This window comes from Perna viridis, chromosome 7, assembly GCF_037379345.1.
Source record: "Perna viridis isolate PV_CMFRI_1.1 ecotype Kerala chromosome 7, ASM3737934v1, whole genome shotgun sequence".
In the NCBI taxonomy this organism is placed as follows: Eukaryota; Metazoa; Mollusca; class Bivalvia; order Mytilida; family Mytilidae; genus Perna; species Perna viridis.
The window spans coordinates 44266848-44283851 of record NC_142451.1 but is presented as its reverse complement, the minus strand read 5'-3'; the positions used below and the strand labels follow the sequence as shown (position 1 = coordinate 44283851).

The following is a 17004-nucleotide window of genomic DNA, read 5'->3' as shown; positions in this document are numbered from 1 at the left end:
GTGTGCCCAGGTGGTGGAATGGGGTACCCCTGGCGTGTTACATGCTGGGGTTGTCAGGCTATAATACGGAAAACCTGACATCAAACCATAGTGGTGCACCGTGTTGGGAAAGATGCCATGTTCCTCGCACGTTAAAGAACCCTGCTGTGGTATTCGATAGGAGTAGGAACCTTTGCGCTCCGCCACAGGAGACTAAATTGCTCGATCCTACCCACCTCTCCCTATTTCCAGTGGCAATCAAAATTTGTCGACCCCATTGTCCTTGTGTCCCATCCCTTTTTCATTTCATCATCATTTCATGTTCATTTTATCATCAATTTCATGTTCATCGTCTGAATATAGCTGAAATATTGCTGCTCGGATGTTAAACCCCAACAAACAAACATCAATTTCGTAGGTGTTGTAACATCGTGTGTTTAGTGATATACCTATATGCGACACCAGAGGAAAACGTATTTTCTCGGAAACTAGAAGCACTTACTATCAAATCATCATATACGATCCAATTTTAAACCACGAAATGACATAACGGCTTCAAAGTTTACCACCAGATTCGATTTTTTTCAAAATTCAATCATCTGTAACAGGTTTTTTGAACGTCGAGAGAGCGATTAGTCAGGCGCATATTTTTATCTCTGTTCATCATGCAATCTCTACAAAGTTTTTTCCTCTTGTGGCTACAACATGGTTGAAAAACTCACAACTCCAGGAAATTTGTATTCTGTAAACACCTTGTTAACATAGTTATTCGTATTCAGGCTAAAAACCACTAATTCCACTTTCCATAGGCTTCTATGCTAATTTCACAATATTCAATGGCTTCTCTGGACTTTACCTTAACTTTAACCTGCAGAGGACTATATATCAGCATGATTCTACATATGTCAGCTCACAATCCTCAGAATGGCATGTGGGGTTAGCAGACTTGCAGTGCAGTACTGGTCACCGGAAGTGAAGGGTCTATAAATAACATGGGAAATCCCAGTGTTTTCACAAGACAGGGGTATATTTAAAAATCATTATGGAGATTAGGCTTCACATCACAAGAAGCAATATGCACCTATAAAATGTACAGAAATGTTTTTTCCTTTCAGAAACTGTTTCAATTTTTTAAATAAGATGAGAACTTTTTTCACAGCACTATGAGAAACAGGGGTAATTTCTGCGTAGGACTATTTTTGCGTACATTCCAAATGCTCATTGGTTGAATTGGTGGTCTGTAACCTAAAAACAATTATAATCAACTACCTCGAGTAATCTGAAAAGACTGTGGTTCTTGAGTAAATAGGAATGCATCACAGATAAACTTAAAATAGCATTAAAATTCAATGTATATATAACAGATGGTACCGTGCCTTACTTTAAATTGGAAAGTTATCTTCAATACAATATAATATAGCATTCAAAATATTTCCAAATAACAGAAATATAAAATACTGTCCATAAAAATTTATACCACAATTGAAATGTCCACAATCATCAATAATATTGTTCACATTAAAAGTTCACAACCACTAAGGAGTCAACCCTGTTTACCTGTAGGCGTTCACCGGCACAAAGCCAAAGAAATCGCCCTTTAACCAAGCTATCATGCAAACGGCACGACTATAAATTGTCGTTTCCTATTCAAATTACACGTAGAATGCACAGGTCACATGTTATCCACACGTGAATGTGGATGATATTCGATCATTTTCGGTCTCGAAACCAAGAGCGAGTCGACCATTCGCGACCATTTTACTCGCACAATGAAATAGAGACTAATTCAATTTGAGTAGTAGTCCGAACATCAGAACGATGTGCCATACAAACATTTTCTGCGGAGTTCCGCCCTTCCAACGCTTCTAACGATTTCCAAGTTGAAGTCGTCCATGTCACACCTACCTAGTTTAATTTTGCAATCATTTTACTGTATTCTGATACCATATCTGTCACAAATATGACATTTCTTATTAAAATTTTGAGCATTTTCCTTAAAGACCCTGTTTCGTTGACATCTTAGTGAAGTCCGAGTTGCTCATTTACTTTTGTAACTTTGATTTATTTTGGTTATTTCGATGTTCTTTGTTGTGTGTTTGTATTTTCGGATAACATTCTTTTGATTTCCGCCAGAATCATGGTTCCATTGATTACTCCTCTTTGAATCGTAGTACATGTGAAGTCGCGCGAGACGAGAGTTGGTGTAACAATAGAAATTCAACTGGAATGGTTTAATACAATGGGCGTGCCAACTTTAATGTATGGTGCAGAGGTATGGGGTTTTAAAAATTGTACTATTGTAAAAAAAAAAACATTTATTTGCAATTTTGTAAAACAGTCTTGAAGGTTAAAAAAGATACTACTCATTGTATGGTATATGGCGAAATTTCAATGTTCTTGTAAAAGCAAAAAATGATTGATTTCTGGCAACGCATTATTTGTGGTAAAACGAGATAAAATATCGCATACCTTGTATTCTAAATCCTATCAGCTTAGTAAACGAAATGTTTATCATTCTAAATGGTTATTAGGTATTAAGAATACTCTGTATAAATGAAATTACAACTTAATGTGGATGAAATAACAAAATCTTTAATCTGATTTTATAAGCAAAACGTATTGTATGGTTGACTGGTTCATACAAAATGGGCAAGATAATGTTATTAATTCCACAAAAGATAAGCTGCCGTCTAGTACAGGTAGCTTTGATTTGCCATATAGGCATGTAACATATCTTATAATTACCTATGACTGTGTCTCATAAAATCATGTATGTGTACCTCTTGCAGCAAGTTTGTTTATTGTTACGTCTCAATCTTCTACTAGGAAGTTGAGTCCATATATAATATATTTTGTGTCCTAAATGTTCTTTTTACATGTTCATATTGGAAATATGAAAAGACTATGTAAGTATCTCTGTGTGTGTGTGTGTTGATATACCCTTCTCCATGTTTCCGTCCGTCTCCTCTGCAGCTAATCATCACATTTGCTTGATATTTACACTTCATTACTGTATGTCCCCGTGCAGGTCCGGGGGATAAAAGAATAGGCCTGCAGCAGCGCTAAGCTTGTATAAGGCGACTAAATAGTGCTCAGAAACCTATCCGGGGGCTAGGCGCTCTGCCCACAGAGCAACTGGGATGTGTGCCCCAGGTGGTGGAATGGGGTACCACCGGCGTGTTACATGCTGGGGTTGTCAGGCTATAATACGGAAAACCTGACCGCAAACCATAGTGGTGCACCGTGTTGGAAAAGATGCCACGTTCATCACAGGAGGCTAAATTGCCCGATCTTACCCATCCCCTCTTTTTCCAGTGGCAATCAAAATTTGTCGACCCTTGTGACCCATCCTTTTTTTTTTTCATTTCATGTTCATTATATCCATTTCATGTTCATTGTCTGAATATAGCTGAAATATTGCTGCTGGGACGTTAAACCCCAACAAACAAAGGAACTTTACTGTATGCATATGTATGCCATATGGTATGATTTTCGAAAACTACCTGTTAGCCGAGAACTTTGTTTATTTTCCTTAAATCGTAGAATAGAAAGCGGGGTATCTATAGTTAGCTTCTTGTTTTTTTTCGAGTTATTTTAATATCTTATGAACTTATAACTTATTTTTATTTCGGTCTAAATACACTAAATAAGAGCTCAGATATCAACATATGAAATAATTTAATTTCAGATGTATCACTCTTTCTGATTGTATAAAAAATGTGTCCATCATCTCAAAGAACAAATGTTGTGTATGCCTGTGACGTCATCAACCTTTTTCCGATGATTTACTCGTTGATGTTTGTTTGTTTGTTGGGGTTTAACGTCCGAGCAGCAATATTTCAGCTATATTCAGACAATGAACATGAAATGGATGATAAAATGAACATGAAATGAAAAAAAAGGATGGGTCACAAGGATAATAGGGTCGACAAATTTTGATTGCCACTGGAAAAAGGGGGATGGGTAAGGTCGGGCAATTTAGCCTCCTGTGGCGGAGCGCAAAGGTTCCTACTCCTATCGAATACCACAGCAGGGTTCTTTAACGTGCGAGGAACGTGGCATCTTTCCCAACACGGTGCACCACTATGGTTTGCGGTCAGGTTTTCCGTATTATAGCCTGACAACCCCAGCATGTAACACGCCAGGGGTACCCCATTCCACCACCTGGGGCACACATCCCAGTTGCTCTGTGGGCAGAGCGCCTAGCCCCCGGCTAGGTTTCTGAGCACTATTTAGTCGCCTTTTACGACAAGCTTAGCGCTGCTGCAGGCCTATTCTTTTAACACCCGGACCTGCACGGGGCGATTTACTCGTTGAAATTTTCGGTCTATTTGAAATAAACCTCAATGCCCGCGTTGTATGCACATTTGAAGATAAACTGCTACGATTCAGGTTGTTTCTTCATAGAACGAAAAAATTAGCAGTCATTCCTGAAGTGGAAAAAAATATTTCGTGTGCACTTTATACTACATGTATATTTTGTGCATTTTATAAATATCCTATGCGAACATGATATAATTTTGTGCGCTTAAAAAATCTTTTTTTCTTTGTCCCGCCATTTCATTGACCTTATAACTTTGTGCCACTACGATACTTCTTAATGTTCTGTAGTACCACCGTACGTACTAGTTATAAGAGCAAGAATTTTGTATCGTATAAAGAAAACGGGAATAAATTATATTAGTTATGAAAACATAGTTGGAAACAATTAAAGCTCTTCGTGCGGTTTTATTTTCAGAATATCTGCATTCAAATTGCTTACATGGCTCATTTAACATATCTGAGGAGTATTAATTATTGTACAATGAGAAAACCTGCGACGTACTTGGTAGTGATTTTCTTTTGTTTCATCTTGGTTGGCCTTTTATCGTTCAACAGTGACAGAGGTAAGTTTTAATGTAAATTAAAGTCTAGCAAGATACCTTACCTTCTGACTCTTGAAACATATTTTATTTCTTGGATTAATTGTAGGTACGACTTAATATCGGCAATAAATATCGAAGTGTGAGCAGTGGGATAATTCAAATATGTCAAACTTTAAATCCAAAACATATCCAAAACGTTAACACATGAAACAAACACGATCTACATACACAATGAAACGGACTACAAATAAAACTGAAGATAAAGAAAACAAGACGTCACACAAAAAACTGAAGTACTAGCTACATGGACTCCTACGAACATCGGGTGCTCCTGGGGGTAAGCATATCCTATTCCGTCGGTGGCACCCGTCATATTGCAAATAAGTAAACTAGTAATCCGGCAATAATTTAGCAACAATAATGAAACTCCCCCACACGAGTCACAAAGAGATCCCGTCAAATGCTATTCTCATTAGGGCCCCGTGCAGTTCCGGGTGTTAAAAGAATAGGCCTGCAGCAGCGCTAAGCTTGTCGTAAAAGGCGACTAAATAGTGCTCAGAAACCTAGCCGGGGGCTAGGCGCTCTGCCCACAGAGCAACTGGGATGTGTGCCCCAGCTGGTGGAATGGGGTACCCCTGGCGTGTTACATGCTGGGGTTGTCAGGCTATAATACGGAAAACCTGACCGCAAACCATAGTGGTGCACCGTGTTGGGAAAGATGCCACGTTCCTCGCACGTTAAAGAACTCTGCTGTGGTATTCGATAGGAGTAGGAACCTTTGCGCTCCGCCACAGGAGGCTAAATTGCCCGACCTTACCCACCCCCATTTTTCTAGTGGCAATCAAAATTTGTCGACCCTATTGTCCTTGTGACCCATCCTTTTTGTTATCATTTCATTTTCATTTTATCATCCATTTCATGTTCATCGTCTGAATATAGCTGAAATATTGCTGCTCGGACGTTAAACCCCAACAAACAAACATATTCTCATTAGGAGGTCAACAGAGTATTATCATGTTAATATTGTAAATAATGTGGAAATTGTGGAAAATTATTCTAAATAGTAAATGTTTGGTTTCAGTCTATGTAGGCGTTGCTGATATAATATGGCAAATGGCAGCAAGATATAAAAAATATATTTCGCTTAACACTGGCTACCACCATCTTTGTACTACAAAAAATAAGTAATAGTTACCTAACTTAAAAATCAGTTCAAGGTTCATGCTCATCCTTTACCGTCTTTTAAAGCATGAAATACATCATGGTTGGTGGCTTAATATTGTGATCTCAGTGAGTAAGTGTGTGGTTTTTTTTTTTAGGAAAACTTTTCATTAAGGTAAAGAGGGAAAACAAATTACTCAATTTTGATTTCTCCGTATCTCGGTTGGCAGGAGTAAATGTTGATTCCTTGGTTCCAATAAAAGATTGGAAAAAAGCAATGGCGGAAATCGAAAGGTAAGATATTAAAAAAACTTAACTACTACTAGTAATTCACTAAACTGGAGGTCAGTTAGCTGTACAAGTTCTTCTTTTTTGAAAAAAACTTTAAGATTAACGTCCGGTCCATATACTGTAAATTTAAAACTAGTTTATTACATGATAACTCAGTTTGTCTTTGTTCTTTTTTTTTTGTGTGTGTTTGTCGTAAAATTTCCAAGAAATATTTAAGTTCTTTACCGATGGTCGTCATATGATCGCCCCGTGCAGGTCCGGGTGTCAAAAGAATAGGCGTGCAGCAGCGCAAAGCTTGTCGTAAAAGGGGGCTTGGCGTGGCGCTCTGCCCACAGAGCAACTGGGATGTGTGCCCCAGATGGTGGAATTTGGTACTTGTTTGTTTGTTTGTTGGGGTTTAACGTCCGAGCAGCAATATTTCAGCTATATTCAGACGATGAACATGAAATTGATGATAAAATGAACATGACATGATGATGAAATGAAAAAGGGATGGGACAAAAGGACAATGGGGTCGACAAATTTTGATTGCCACTGGAAATGGGGAGAGGTGGGTAGGGTCGGGCAATTTAGCCTCCTGTGGCGGAGCCCTATGGTTCCTACTCCGGGAGAATACCACAGTAGGGTTCTTTAATGTGCGAGGAACGTGACATCTTTCAAAACACGGTTCACCACTATGGTTTGCGGTCAGGTTTTCCGTATTATAGCCTGACAACCCCAGCATGTAACACGCCAGGGATACCCCATCCCACCACCTGGGGCACACATCCCAGTTGCTCTGTTGGCAGAGCGCCCTAGCCCCCGGCTAGGGTTCTGAGCACTATTTAGTCGCCTTTTACGACAAGCTTAGCGCTGCTGCAGGTCTATTCTTTTGACACCCGGACCTGCACTGGCGGAATCGGGTACCCATGGCATGTTACATGCGGATGCTGTCAGGCTATAATACGGAAAACCCGCAAACCGTAGTGGTGCACCGTGTTGGGAAAGATGCCACGTTCCCCGCACGTTAAAGAATCCTGCTGTGGTATTCGATAGGAGTAGGAACCTTTGCGCTCCGCCATGGGAATCTAAATTACCCAACCCTACCCATCCCTGCGTTTTATCTTGTGGCAATCAAAATTTATCGACCCTATTATCCTTGTGTCCGTTTCCTTTTTTCATTTCGTCTTCATCATTTCATGTTCATCGCCTGAATATAGCTGAAATATTACTGCTCGGGCGTGAAACCCCAACAATCAATCAATCAATCGTCATATGATCAAGCGCGCAGCAAATACGATACAGAGAGGATTAATTGACAAGGGGTAAGGTGGGTTAACCTGCCTTTCCGTGAGTAATTGCTCATATATTTCTTAAATAGCAAAAACAGATCGGGTAACAACATTTGATCTAATGATTATGTATAGCAAGATCGGTTTAATTTACCTTATAATCTACAATGCTTGAAACATGAGTAGGCTTATTATAATAAGCGCATAAATGTATTTATATATTTCAGGGACTTAAGAGGAAATGAAGAATTCCAATGTAAAAATATGAAAAAGCGAGGAAATTGGGTAGACTGTAACACGTTTCCTTTTGTGGTCAGAAAACCATGTTTAGTTTATTCGTTTGGGTAATTTTGTTTTCCTCCATGCCTAGGTTTTGGAGATTCATTTATCATTTCAAACCAATTTAAGAGTTTATTGATAAGGCGACTAAATAGTGCTCAGAAACCTAGCCAGGGGCTAGGCGCTCTGCACACAGAGCAACTGGGATGTGTGCCCCAGGTGGTGGAATGGGGTACCACTGGCGTGTTACATGCTGGGGTTGTCAGGCTATAATACGGAAAACCTGACCGCAAACCATAGTGGTGCACCGTGTTGGGAAAGATGCCACGTTCCTTGCACGTTAAAGAACCCTGCTGTGGTATTCGATAGGAGTAGAAACCTTTGCGCTCCGCCACTGGAGGCTAAATTGCCCGACCTTACCCATCCCCCCTTTTTCCAGTGGTAATCAAAATTTGTCGACCCTATTATCCTTGTGACCCATCCTTTTTTTTCATTTCATGTTCATTTTATCATCCATTTCATGTGCATTGTCTGAATATAGCTGGAATATTGCTGCTCGGACGTTAAACCCCAACAAACAAACAAACAACAACAACAAGAGTTTATTGAAGAAACTTTTGGTACTTTGTTTTGAAACTTCAAGTCGCATTTTAATCTCCATTATGCAAAAACAATATCCTTTTAAATATTACAAGCAATTATACCAAGAAAGTAATGAGGTATATGAAAAGCCGAGAACGCTCAATACACCTGTCTACATGTATCAGATAATATACTGATCTGCAGGTTTCGTTATATTTCTTGTAGAATAGCATAATAAAAGAATTATTTATTAAGCCAATCATCGGCCATTCTGGGATATGCAACATACATATATAATACATACATATACAGATGAAACAATACAAATGAAATTAAAATTTCTCTGACATTATTACACAGGAGTTTGGTTATTACAGGGATTCTTAAGGGACATATTTATTTTTTTATTTTTGAAGTTTGTAAGTAAGTTGATTAACAGCTCATTTAACCAAATCAGTTTATTTCGTTGTGATAATATATGTGGCCATCGTTGCTTGGTTTCCTCAGCAGACATGATTTCCTTTCCCTTAAAATAATGGTCATAAAGTTTTGGTAGTGTTAAGTTTTTTTGGTTTTTTTTTTCGGAGGGAGTACAGACACTGAAAATTTGTGTATATTATTGACACGGTATAATTTATTACTTAATTTTGTTGTGCAAACCAAACAGCAGTCAGTTTTTAAAAAAAAAGTCGTTAGTGTAAGAATTGGTTGTTAGCGCCATACCTTACGACTTTTTCGAGAGCAATTCTCTGAAAGGATATAAATTAAGGACAAAATTCGAAAACACATGTGTCCAATATTGCATATTTTTACTGTATGAAGTTACCATGGCATGTAAAAAGTAGAAAACAGTAACATTTTTTATTTTGGTTGCCAAGTTGTCTTGGTAATTATCAAAAAAATTTCACTGTACCGCTAAAAAGATCATTCTATGCCATATTCATTTGTTCTGTTTCCATTGAAACCATTACTGGATTTACGTAATAACTTCCTTCTGCATTAATTAAGACCTACATTTTAACATCATGAACAATTATTTGTCATAGTTGTAGTACTGCTGTTAAAATTCATGGTAAAAAAGTATCTTTCAAAAGTGGTCATTTTTGCACTGAAAGAATTTTTAGTTAATTTCAAAAAGCAACTGCATAAAATTGCACACATAGAAAGTTAAGTACTACTCCATCTAGCCCCGTGCAGGTCCGGGTGTTAAAAGATTAGGCCTGCAGCAGCGCTAAGCTTGTCGTAAAAGGCGACTAAATAGTGCTCAGAACCCTAGCCGGGGGCTAGGGCGCTTTGCCCACAGAGCAACTGGGATGTGTGCCCCAGGTGGTGGAATGGGGTACCCCTGGCGTGTTGCATGCTGGGGTTGTCAGGCTATAATACGGAAAACCTGACCGCAAACCATAGTGGTGCACCGTGTTGGGAAAGATGCCACGTTCCTCGCACGTTAAAGAACCCTACTGTGGTATTCTCCCGGAGTAGGAACCATAGGACTCCGCAACAGGAGGCTAAATTGCCCGACCCTACCCACCTCTCCCTATTTCCAGTGGCAATCAAAATTTGTCAATCCCATTGTCCTGGTGTCCCATCCCTTTTTCATTTCATCATCATTTCATGTTCATCGTCTGAATATAGCTGAAATATTGCTGCTCGGACGTTAAACCCCAACAAACCAAAATTTCTAGATGTATTTGAATATGTTTGAGGCAAAAAAGACCGAATTGAGAATTATGATGTGCCACCCCTTGCCTGATTCTTACACAGAATGGTACTTAATTCCTTTAGATGTTACAAAATATTAACTTTATCATGAAAGAAAAATAGACATATGCTATTTTCTGTCTTTAAAAAAATGATCTTGAATTAGTTTACCATGGCAAAATCGAAAATATCTTTTTAAATGTTTTTTTTTTACCCAAAACTTTGATCTTCAAATAATATTTTATTTCCACCAAGTTGTAAAAATATTAGTATATAAAATTTGCCTTTTCTTAAAAATTACCGTGGTTACCATTTCTCAAAATTAAAAAAATAAGACATCTCGTTTGGTAATGAACATTACATAGAACAGGATTTTAAAATGGAAGAAGTGACTATTTTTAGAAACCATTTTAGACACTTAATACCTTAGTATGTGAAGATGTGGATGTAACTACCTACAACAACTGGTTGTATTGTTATCATGGAGTTGTCAAACTATCTAAATCATATATTTATAATATCTTCATCAATTGTTTCTATGGTAACAAGAACCCCGAAAACAGAAAAAAAATCCTTTTTCGTAGTTAAGGTAAATACTAAATGTCTGTTTCCATGGCAACGGGTTTGTAAAAATAAAATTTCTGCAAATTTCGACATATTAATATGTGATGTTGAAAGTTTATTTTGGTTATTCTAAATATATTTGAAAGTTTGAGGCTTCCGCATGATTTTGATTGATAAAGAAAATGGATCTTTAAAACACTTTTGCGTTCATATGTCATTACTTAGTTTTTGTTTTAGTATAGATTATGATTTTCGTCCTGATGATGCATTTGCCTCTCTTGGTTGTCAAGTGTTTTCTTTCGATCCAAGGTAAGTGTTCTTTTAGTTATCTTATAGTAAAGGTATATTAAAGTACTTTTCCATTCAAGAATCAGGCAAATGTGTATAAGGTGTGGAACATGAAGAAAAATAAACGCAGTATAATAACCTAGTATGTATACCTGATAACTTCCAAGATTAACCATCAAAGTGTTTGTTAAATTTGCATTTTTAAATTTTGATAGGTAAAATCTAGTTGAAAAGCACGATTAAAAAATGGCGGAAAATTTCTACGTCACAGATTCTTCAAGATTATTTTAGATAGCTTTGCAGTTGTTTTCTGTATTTATACGACACTGGATGTTTCAGAATCTCGTGAAGAATAAAAAATTAAAAGTTGCTAAATCCTTCAACTTTATAAACAAATATATTGATGATTTATTGTCCATCAACAATCCTTCAGTATATCCACCAGAGATCGAGATAAAGGGGATTACAGAAACAGCTTGTTCAGCATCTTTATTTTTTTTATCTACATCTCGAATTTGAAAACTATGGTCATAAGATTTATGATAAAAGAGACGACTTCAATTTTAATACCATAAAGTGTCCTTTCCTGTACAGCAACATAAATCTACTTTAATTTTAATACCATAAATTGTCCTTTCCTGTGCAGCAACATACCTTCATCTCCTGCAGATGGTGTTTATATTTCACAATTGATTCGCTACGCTAGAACAAATACTAACCACACTGATTTCCTTGAACGCCATAAATATCTGCGTAACAGACTCCTGAGTCAGGGGTATTAAGCAATGCGTCTCAAATGGTCTCTTACCAAATTCTTTTTAGATATCAGTCCTTAGTTGAAAAATACTCAGTTTCTTCTAAAATAATTAGTAATGATAATTTTTTGTAAATTGTTCTTTGTGCTCACGTGACTGCTGATTCACCGATTATAACGCAATTGTATGCAATCACCACCTATACATTTACGCCGCAATGGAAGACAGACGTTTAGCGCTGTAAACCTAGATTTAACCCGTCATTTCTTTTAAAATGCCTGTACCAAGTCAGGACTATTGCGGTACCAGCTGCTCCGTTGGTGTAATATCAGTTTAGCCAGATTTATCCTGGACTTGACTTGATTAAGGATTAGTGTTTAGCAACTTTGTTGTTACCTTTATTTCTTGTTGGGAGAGGGGTATTTCCTGGTCCGAATTTTCTCTGACTCTGCAACCCTCCTCTTTGATATGTCGGGAATAAATTTCCTGTACGCCAATGACAAATTTGTAACAAAAAATACAATTTTTATTGAAATTTTGATCATTTTTGACAGAAACCTTGCTTTTTTGACAATTTGAATCTTAATAGATGCGATGTCAAGAGACGGTGTTTATTATTTTTGGAACGGAACGGTAGCTGTCTGTCGTCTTGCGCGACATCGCATGCATTACGATTCAGAATGTCAAAGTAGAGTTGGTTCAATAACAATGTTAATTTTGTAACAAATTTACTATCGGCATACTGAAAATGATTCCGGAATCGAACTAAGTAGGCGTGACATGCACGATTTGAAAGACGTTAGAAGCGTTTGAAGGGCGGTACTCAACGGTATCGCTGAATCTCCAACTCCTTGTATGGCACATCGTTCTGACCCCAACCCGACTTATCAATATTCAAATAAATAAAGGCGAATTATATGGTCAGAGGAAATTCGGACTAGGTATTATCAATTTACTTGTATCCAAGTTGTTCATGAACTTTCAAAAGAGTCTAAGATGTCAGTGTACTTGTAGTAGATTTCTCAGTGCTTGCATATAATGAACTGTTTAGTTTACTAGAGATTTTATTTTATTACCTTATCTGCTTGTCTCTGAACTTTTTCATCTTTTTCTTTTACTTTTTACTTCAAGCTTTTATTTTCTACTGAAGTCATGTATTTGTCATGAAGTCGTGTGTATGTGTGTGTGATATCAGTGAGGCTTCTAAAATACCATTTTAGCCTTTAACCTTTTTTTTATTTTGATTTGAACCACGTTTTGGGAGCTTGTATTGTGTGAATTACATAATTAAATATTAAATGTTGTGTTTGCTTATCACTTTCAGCATGACAAAAACACCTAAACACACGCGAAAAAGTGGAGTCAACTTTTTCCCGATAGGTATTGCAGGGAGATCAATGACTTCGTTTTCTCCAAGAATTGACTACTTTACAAAGCATAATCCAAGTCAAAAGTGGGAAATCAAAACCCTTCATGACATCATGATATTTTTGGGTCATCAAAATGTATGTATAAAAATGTAATTTGAAAATAGTTTTCAAAATATTGCGTCAGTGCGAAATCAAAAAATGTATAACTAAGTAAACATGAAATGTTCACTTTAGATAGTATGGTATTAATACATAGTGATTTTTATATTGGCTTAGTCATGCTTGTCATTTCGGCCTTAGGTAAAAAAATTATGACGAGACTAGGACCTGTATTTCAGCCAATATAAAAACCGCTATGATACCATTATTAACTATAGGTTATGTCTATTTTTTTTTCATGTAGCGTAAACTGCCCAAATACATTTTGAAAAAAAAAATGACTTATGTTATAGATTTTCCTCTACTTATGTTTGTCTTTAGAATAAGGTTCAACTGTTGCAATGAAGTCTTTTTTTAACCTTCAAAGTCACCCTTAAGGTCTACAGATTTTGTTACATGTTATAAAGGGTGAGATGAAAGGTAAACTCATGAAAGCTTTTTGTTGATCGTTTCTTATACTTCTTTGGACTCTTTTCAATTCTTTATTAAAATTGTGTAGTTTTCATCAATGACACCTGGAAAAATCTAGACGTACTCGAATATACTAAATACATGGACCATTACGGGAAAAATGCGTATTAGCCCTGTAGAAACTCTTATTGACCTATTGATGTGGCAGTTTTATCCGTATATCCATATTTAGTCAAATATATTCTTTTCAATAAACAATATCCCCGTGCAGGTCCGGGTGTTAAAAGAATAGGCCTGCAGCAGCGCTAACCTTGTCGTAAAAGGCGACTAAATAGTGCTCAGAACCTTAGCCGGGGGCTAGGGCGCTCTGCCCACAGAGCAATTGGGAAATGTGCCCCAGGTGGTGGAATGGGGTACCTCTGGCGTGTTACATGCTGGGGTTGTCAGGCTATAATACGGAAAACCTGACCGCAAACCATAGTGGTGCACCGTGTTGGGAAAGATGCCCTATTTCCAGTGGCAATCAAAATTTGTCGACCCCATTGTCCTTGTGTCCCATCCCTTTTTCATTTCATCATTTCATGTTAATTTTACCATCAATTTCATGTTCATCGTCTGAATATAGCTGAAATATTGCTGCTCGGACGTTAAACCCCAACAAACAAACAAACAAACATAAATTAAAAATATATCGTACTCGATAGAAACTGGTACTTTAGATATTACGAGTTTAACAAATGTCAAAGTTACCTTGCAATATGACGGATAATGCTGATGGAGCAGGACATGCTTGTTCTTCCGGAGAACTTGGCCAGTTTTTTTCGGGAGTAAATACTAGTATTGCAATTTTTTCTTTTTTTTTTATTTTATTTTCAGTTTTTAATTTATTTGGTTCGGTACATTGTGTATACTGGTTGTTTCTTGTTTTCACGTTCAGGCCATGTACTTGTGTTTTGACGTGTTAGAGTTGTCCCATATTGACGTTTCGGTATTCTTTAACTGATATTTGCAGTCTTTTGTTTGATAATTGAGTTCCATTAACCTCTAATTCCACTTCCCATATGCTTCAATGCTAATTTTACAATATTATTGTATTAAATGGCTTCCCTGGGCTACACTTTAACGTTAACATACAGAAGCTTATACATCGGCATGGTTCTACCCATGTCGACCAGCTCAAAATCCCCAAAACGGTATACATGTATTTGCAGTGCAACACAGGTCACCGGAAATCAAGGGTTTATAAGTAGCATGGAAAGTTCCAGGGTTTTCACAAGATATGGATATATTTAGGTTACAGACCACCAATTCAACCAATGAGCATTTGGAACGTACGCAAAAATAGTCCTACGCAGAAATTACCCCTGTTCCTCATAGTGCTGTGAAAAAAGTTCTCATCTTATTTTAAAAATTTAAACAGTTTCTGAAAGGAAAAACATTTCTGTACATTTTATAGGTGCATTTTGCTTCTTGTGATGTGAAGCCTAATCTCCATAATGATTTTTAAATATACCCCTGTCTTGTGAAAACACTGGGATTTCCCATGCTATTTATAGACCCTTCACTTCCGGTGACCAGTACTGCACTGCAAGTCTGCTAACCCCACATGCCATTCTGAGGATTGTGAGCTGACATATGTAGAATCATGCTGATATATAGTCCTCTGCAGGTTAAAGTTAAGGTAAAGTCCAGAGAAGCCATTGAATATTGTGAAATTAGCATAGAAGCCTATGGAAAGTGGAATTAGTGGTTTTTAGCCTTTAGAAATCATAATGGAGATTAGAATTTACATTTAGACAAATGTCCTTATTTAAATGTGCAGAAATGTTTTCTTTTCTTTTCGGAGAGTTTAAATTTTTTGAAATAACATAAGATCTTTTTTACATCATTATGAGGAACGGGGTAATTCTGCATAGGACTATTTTTGCGTTCCAAATGCTCATTGATTGAATTTGTGGTGTGCACTGGTATGTGTAACCTAAAAACATGAAAATTAGAAGCCAAGTTGTAATAAAAATACTAAACTGCTCGAGTATCCCCTAACGAACGATAAGCATTCGAATGGGAACGAACTTTGGCCTTTTACTCGCCGATACCTTTCTACACTCATGTATGACCGATGCCTTGTACTAGTACACTTTGATTGACTACATTTTACTGGGGTTCTTTTCTCTCGCATGCTGTCATAATGCAATGTATACTAGAAACTGAATATTATTATTTAATAAGTTTTTTTTTAAGTATATACCTACAATGAAGTGTTGTATGTTCTAATTTGGCTGGATATTAATTGTCAGTATCTGTAAGAATCGGGCAGAGGATGAAACATGGTACAAAATATCCGCCATTTTGGAAGATTAATTTGACTATTTGCACTATCAAAGTCAAGGAAATAGAAGATTTTCCATATCATTTTTTTTTTTGTAAATTGAGTTATAATTTCAATGATATGCACGAAAAATGAACATTTAAAGGGAAAATAACTCTGTCAAAAATCTCATTTAGTAACATTCTATTTAAATATTTCTGAACAAATCCAGTAATGCAGATATCAAATAGTGACCTTTTCAGAGAATTTATCCCTAAGTCAAATAATTCTGTCAGGTCGGGTGATTTTTGCATACATGTTTCTGATATATTCCATTTTGTCTTAATCTTACAAAGACTTTCACTTAATTATTCTTTTGTTTCAAACGAAAAATGGTAACTGAGTGACAATTGTGTTTTTCAGAGGCATCTTGATTGGTTAAAATTGGACATAGAGGAGTACGAATGGGAATCACTGGAGTCTATATTCCGAGATGGCTTAGCAAGTAGGATAAGACAAATTGCCATAGAATTTCATATCACTCCTGAGACACCCAAGGCAGATATTGTCAATCGTCTCAGGATATTCAAGATGTTTAAGGACGCAGGCTTCAGAAAATATTATAGTTTAATTTCTCATTATAATGTTATCGAAAAGGATAAACTTCTTCTAGCCGACTGCGGATTCGTCAATTTAAAGTTTAACTTTACAAAATTCGCTCCAGACTTATAAATGTTTTGAGCTCTTTATATCAACCCGTTGATAATTATCAAATTTATACATTCTTTTTTTTATTCTTAATACATTTTTCTCGATTTGTATAAATATTTAATTTTATGTTATTTATTTTTGCCTTTCGATAATATCATCCCTTATAATTTAGACTTTATCGGCTGGCGCAAAATTGAGTTCCATGGCTAATTCTTCCAATTCATTTAAACACAGTGAATGACTCTTTTACCTTGCATATATAAAGCTGTTCATTATCGTTGAACGCATTTTGTGGCTGTCGTTCAAGTG

At 36.7% G+C, this 17004-nt stretch overlaps 1 protein-coding gene across 3 annotated transcripts; it reads left to right on the top strand.

Moving 5' to 3' along the window:
• Positions 1-227: 227 nt before the first annotated feature.
• On the top strand, positions 228-16770 carry LOC148612857 (putative methyltransferase-like protein 24). 3 transcript variants are annotated; one of them, XM_088594697.1, is made up of 7 exons: positions 230-2251; positions 4718-4865; positions 6164-6299; positions 7795-7911; positions 10931-11002; positions 13061-13241; positions 16408-16770. In XM_088594697.1, the coding sequence occupies exons 1-7, from the start codon at positions 2219-2221 to the stop codon at positions 16714-16716; spliced, it is 996 nt and encodes a 331-aa protein (XP_088450823.1). In that variant the 5' UTR covers positions 230-2218; the 3' UTR covers positions 16717-16770. The 3 variants fall into 3 exon arrangements, with proteins under 3 accessions (XP_088450825.1, XP_088450823.1, XP_088450824.1); XM_088594698.1 differs by lacking the exon at positions 230-2251 and adding an exon at positions 2261-2885; XM_088594699.1 differs by lacking the exon at positions 7795-7911 and having other exon boundaries at positions 228-2251.
• The last annotated feature ends 234 nt before the right edge of the window (positions 16771-17004 follow it).

Excerpts from the sequence above, each read along its gene's own strand:
- LOC148612857 (XM_088594697.1), top strand. The coding sequence starts at position 2,219 with ATGGGCGTGCCAACTTTAATGTATGGTGCAGAG. Across the intron at positions 2,252-4,717 it reads CTTTAATGTATGGTGCAGAG|AATATCTGCATTCAAATTGC; the intron begins GTATGGGGTTTT and ends TTTTATTTTCAG. Across the intron at positions 4,866-6,163 it reads ATCGTTCAACAGTGACAGAG|GAAAACTTTTCATTAAGGTA; the intron begins GTAAGTTTTAAT and ends TTTTTTTTTTAG.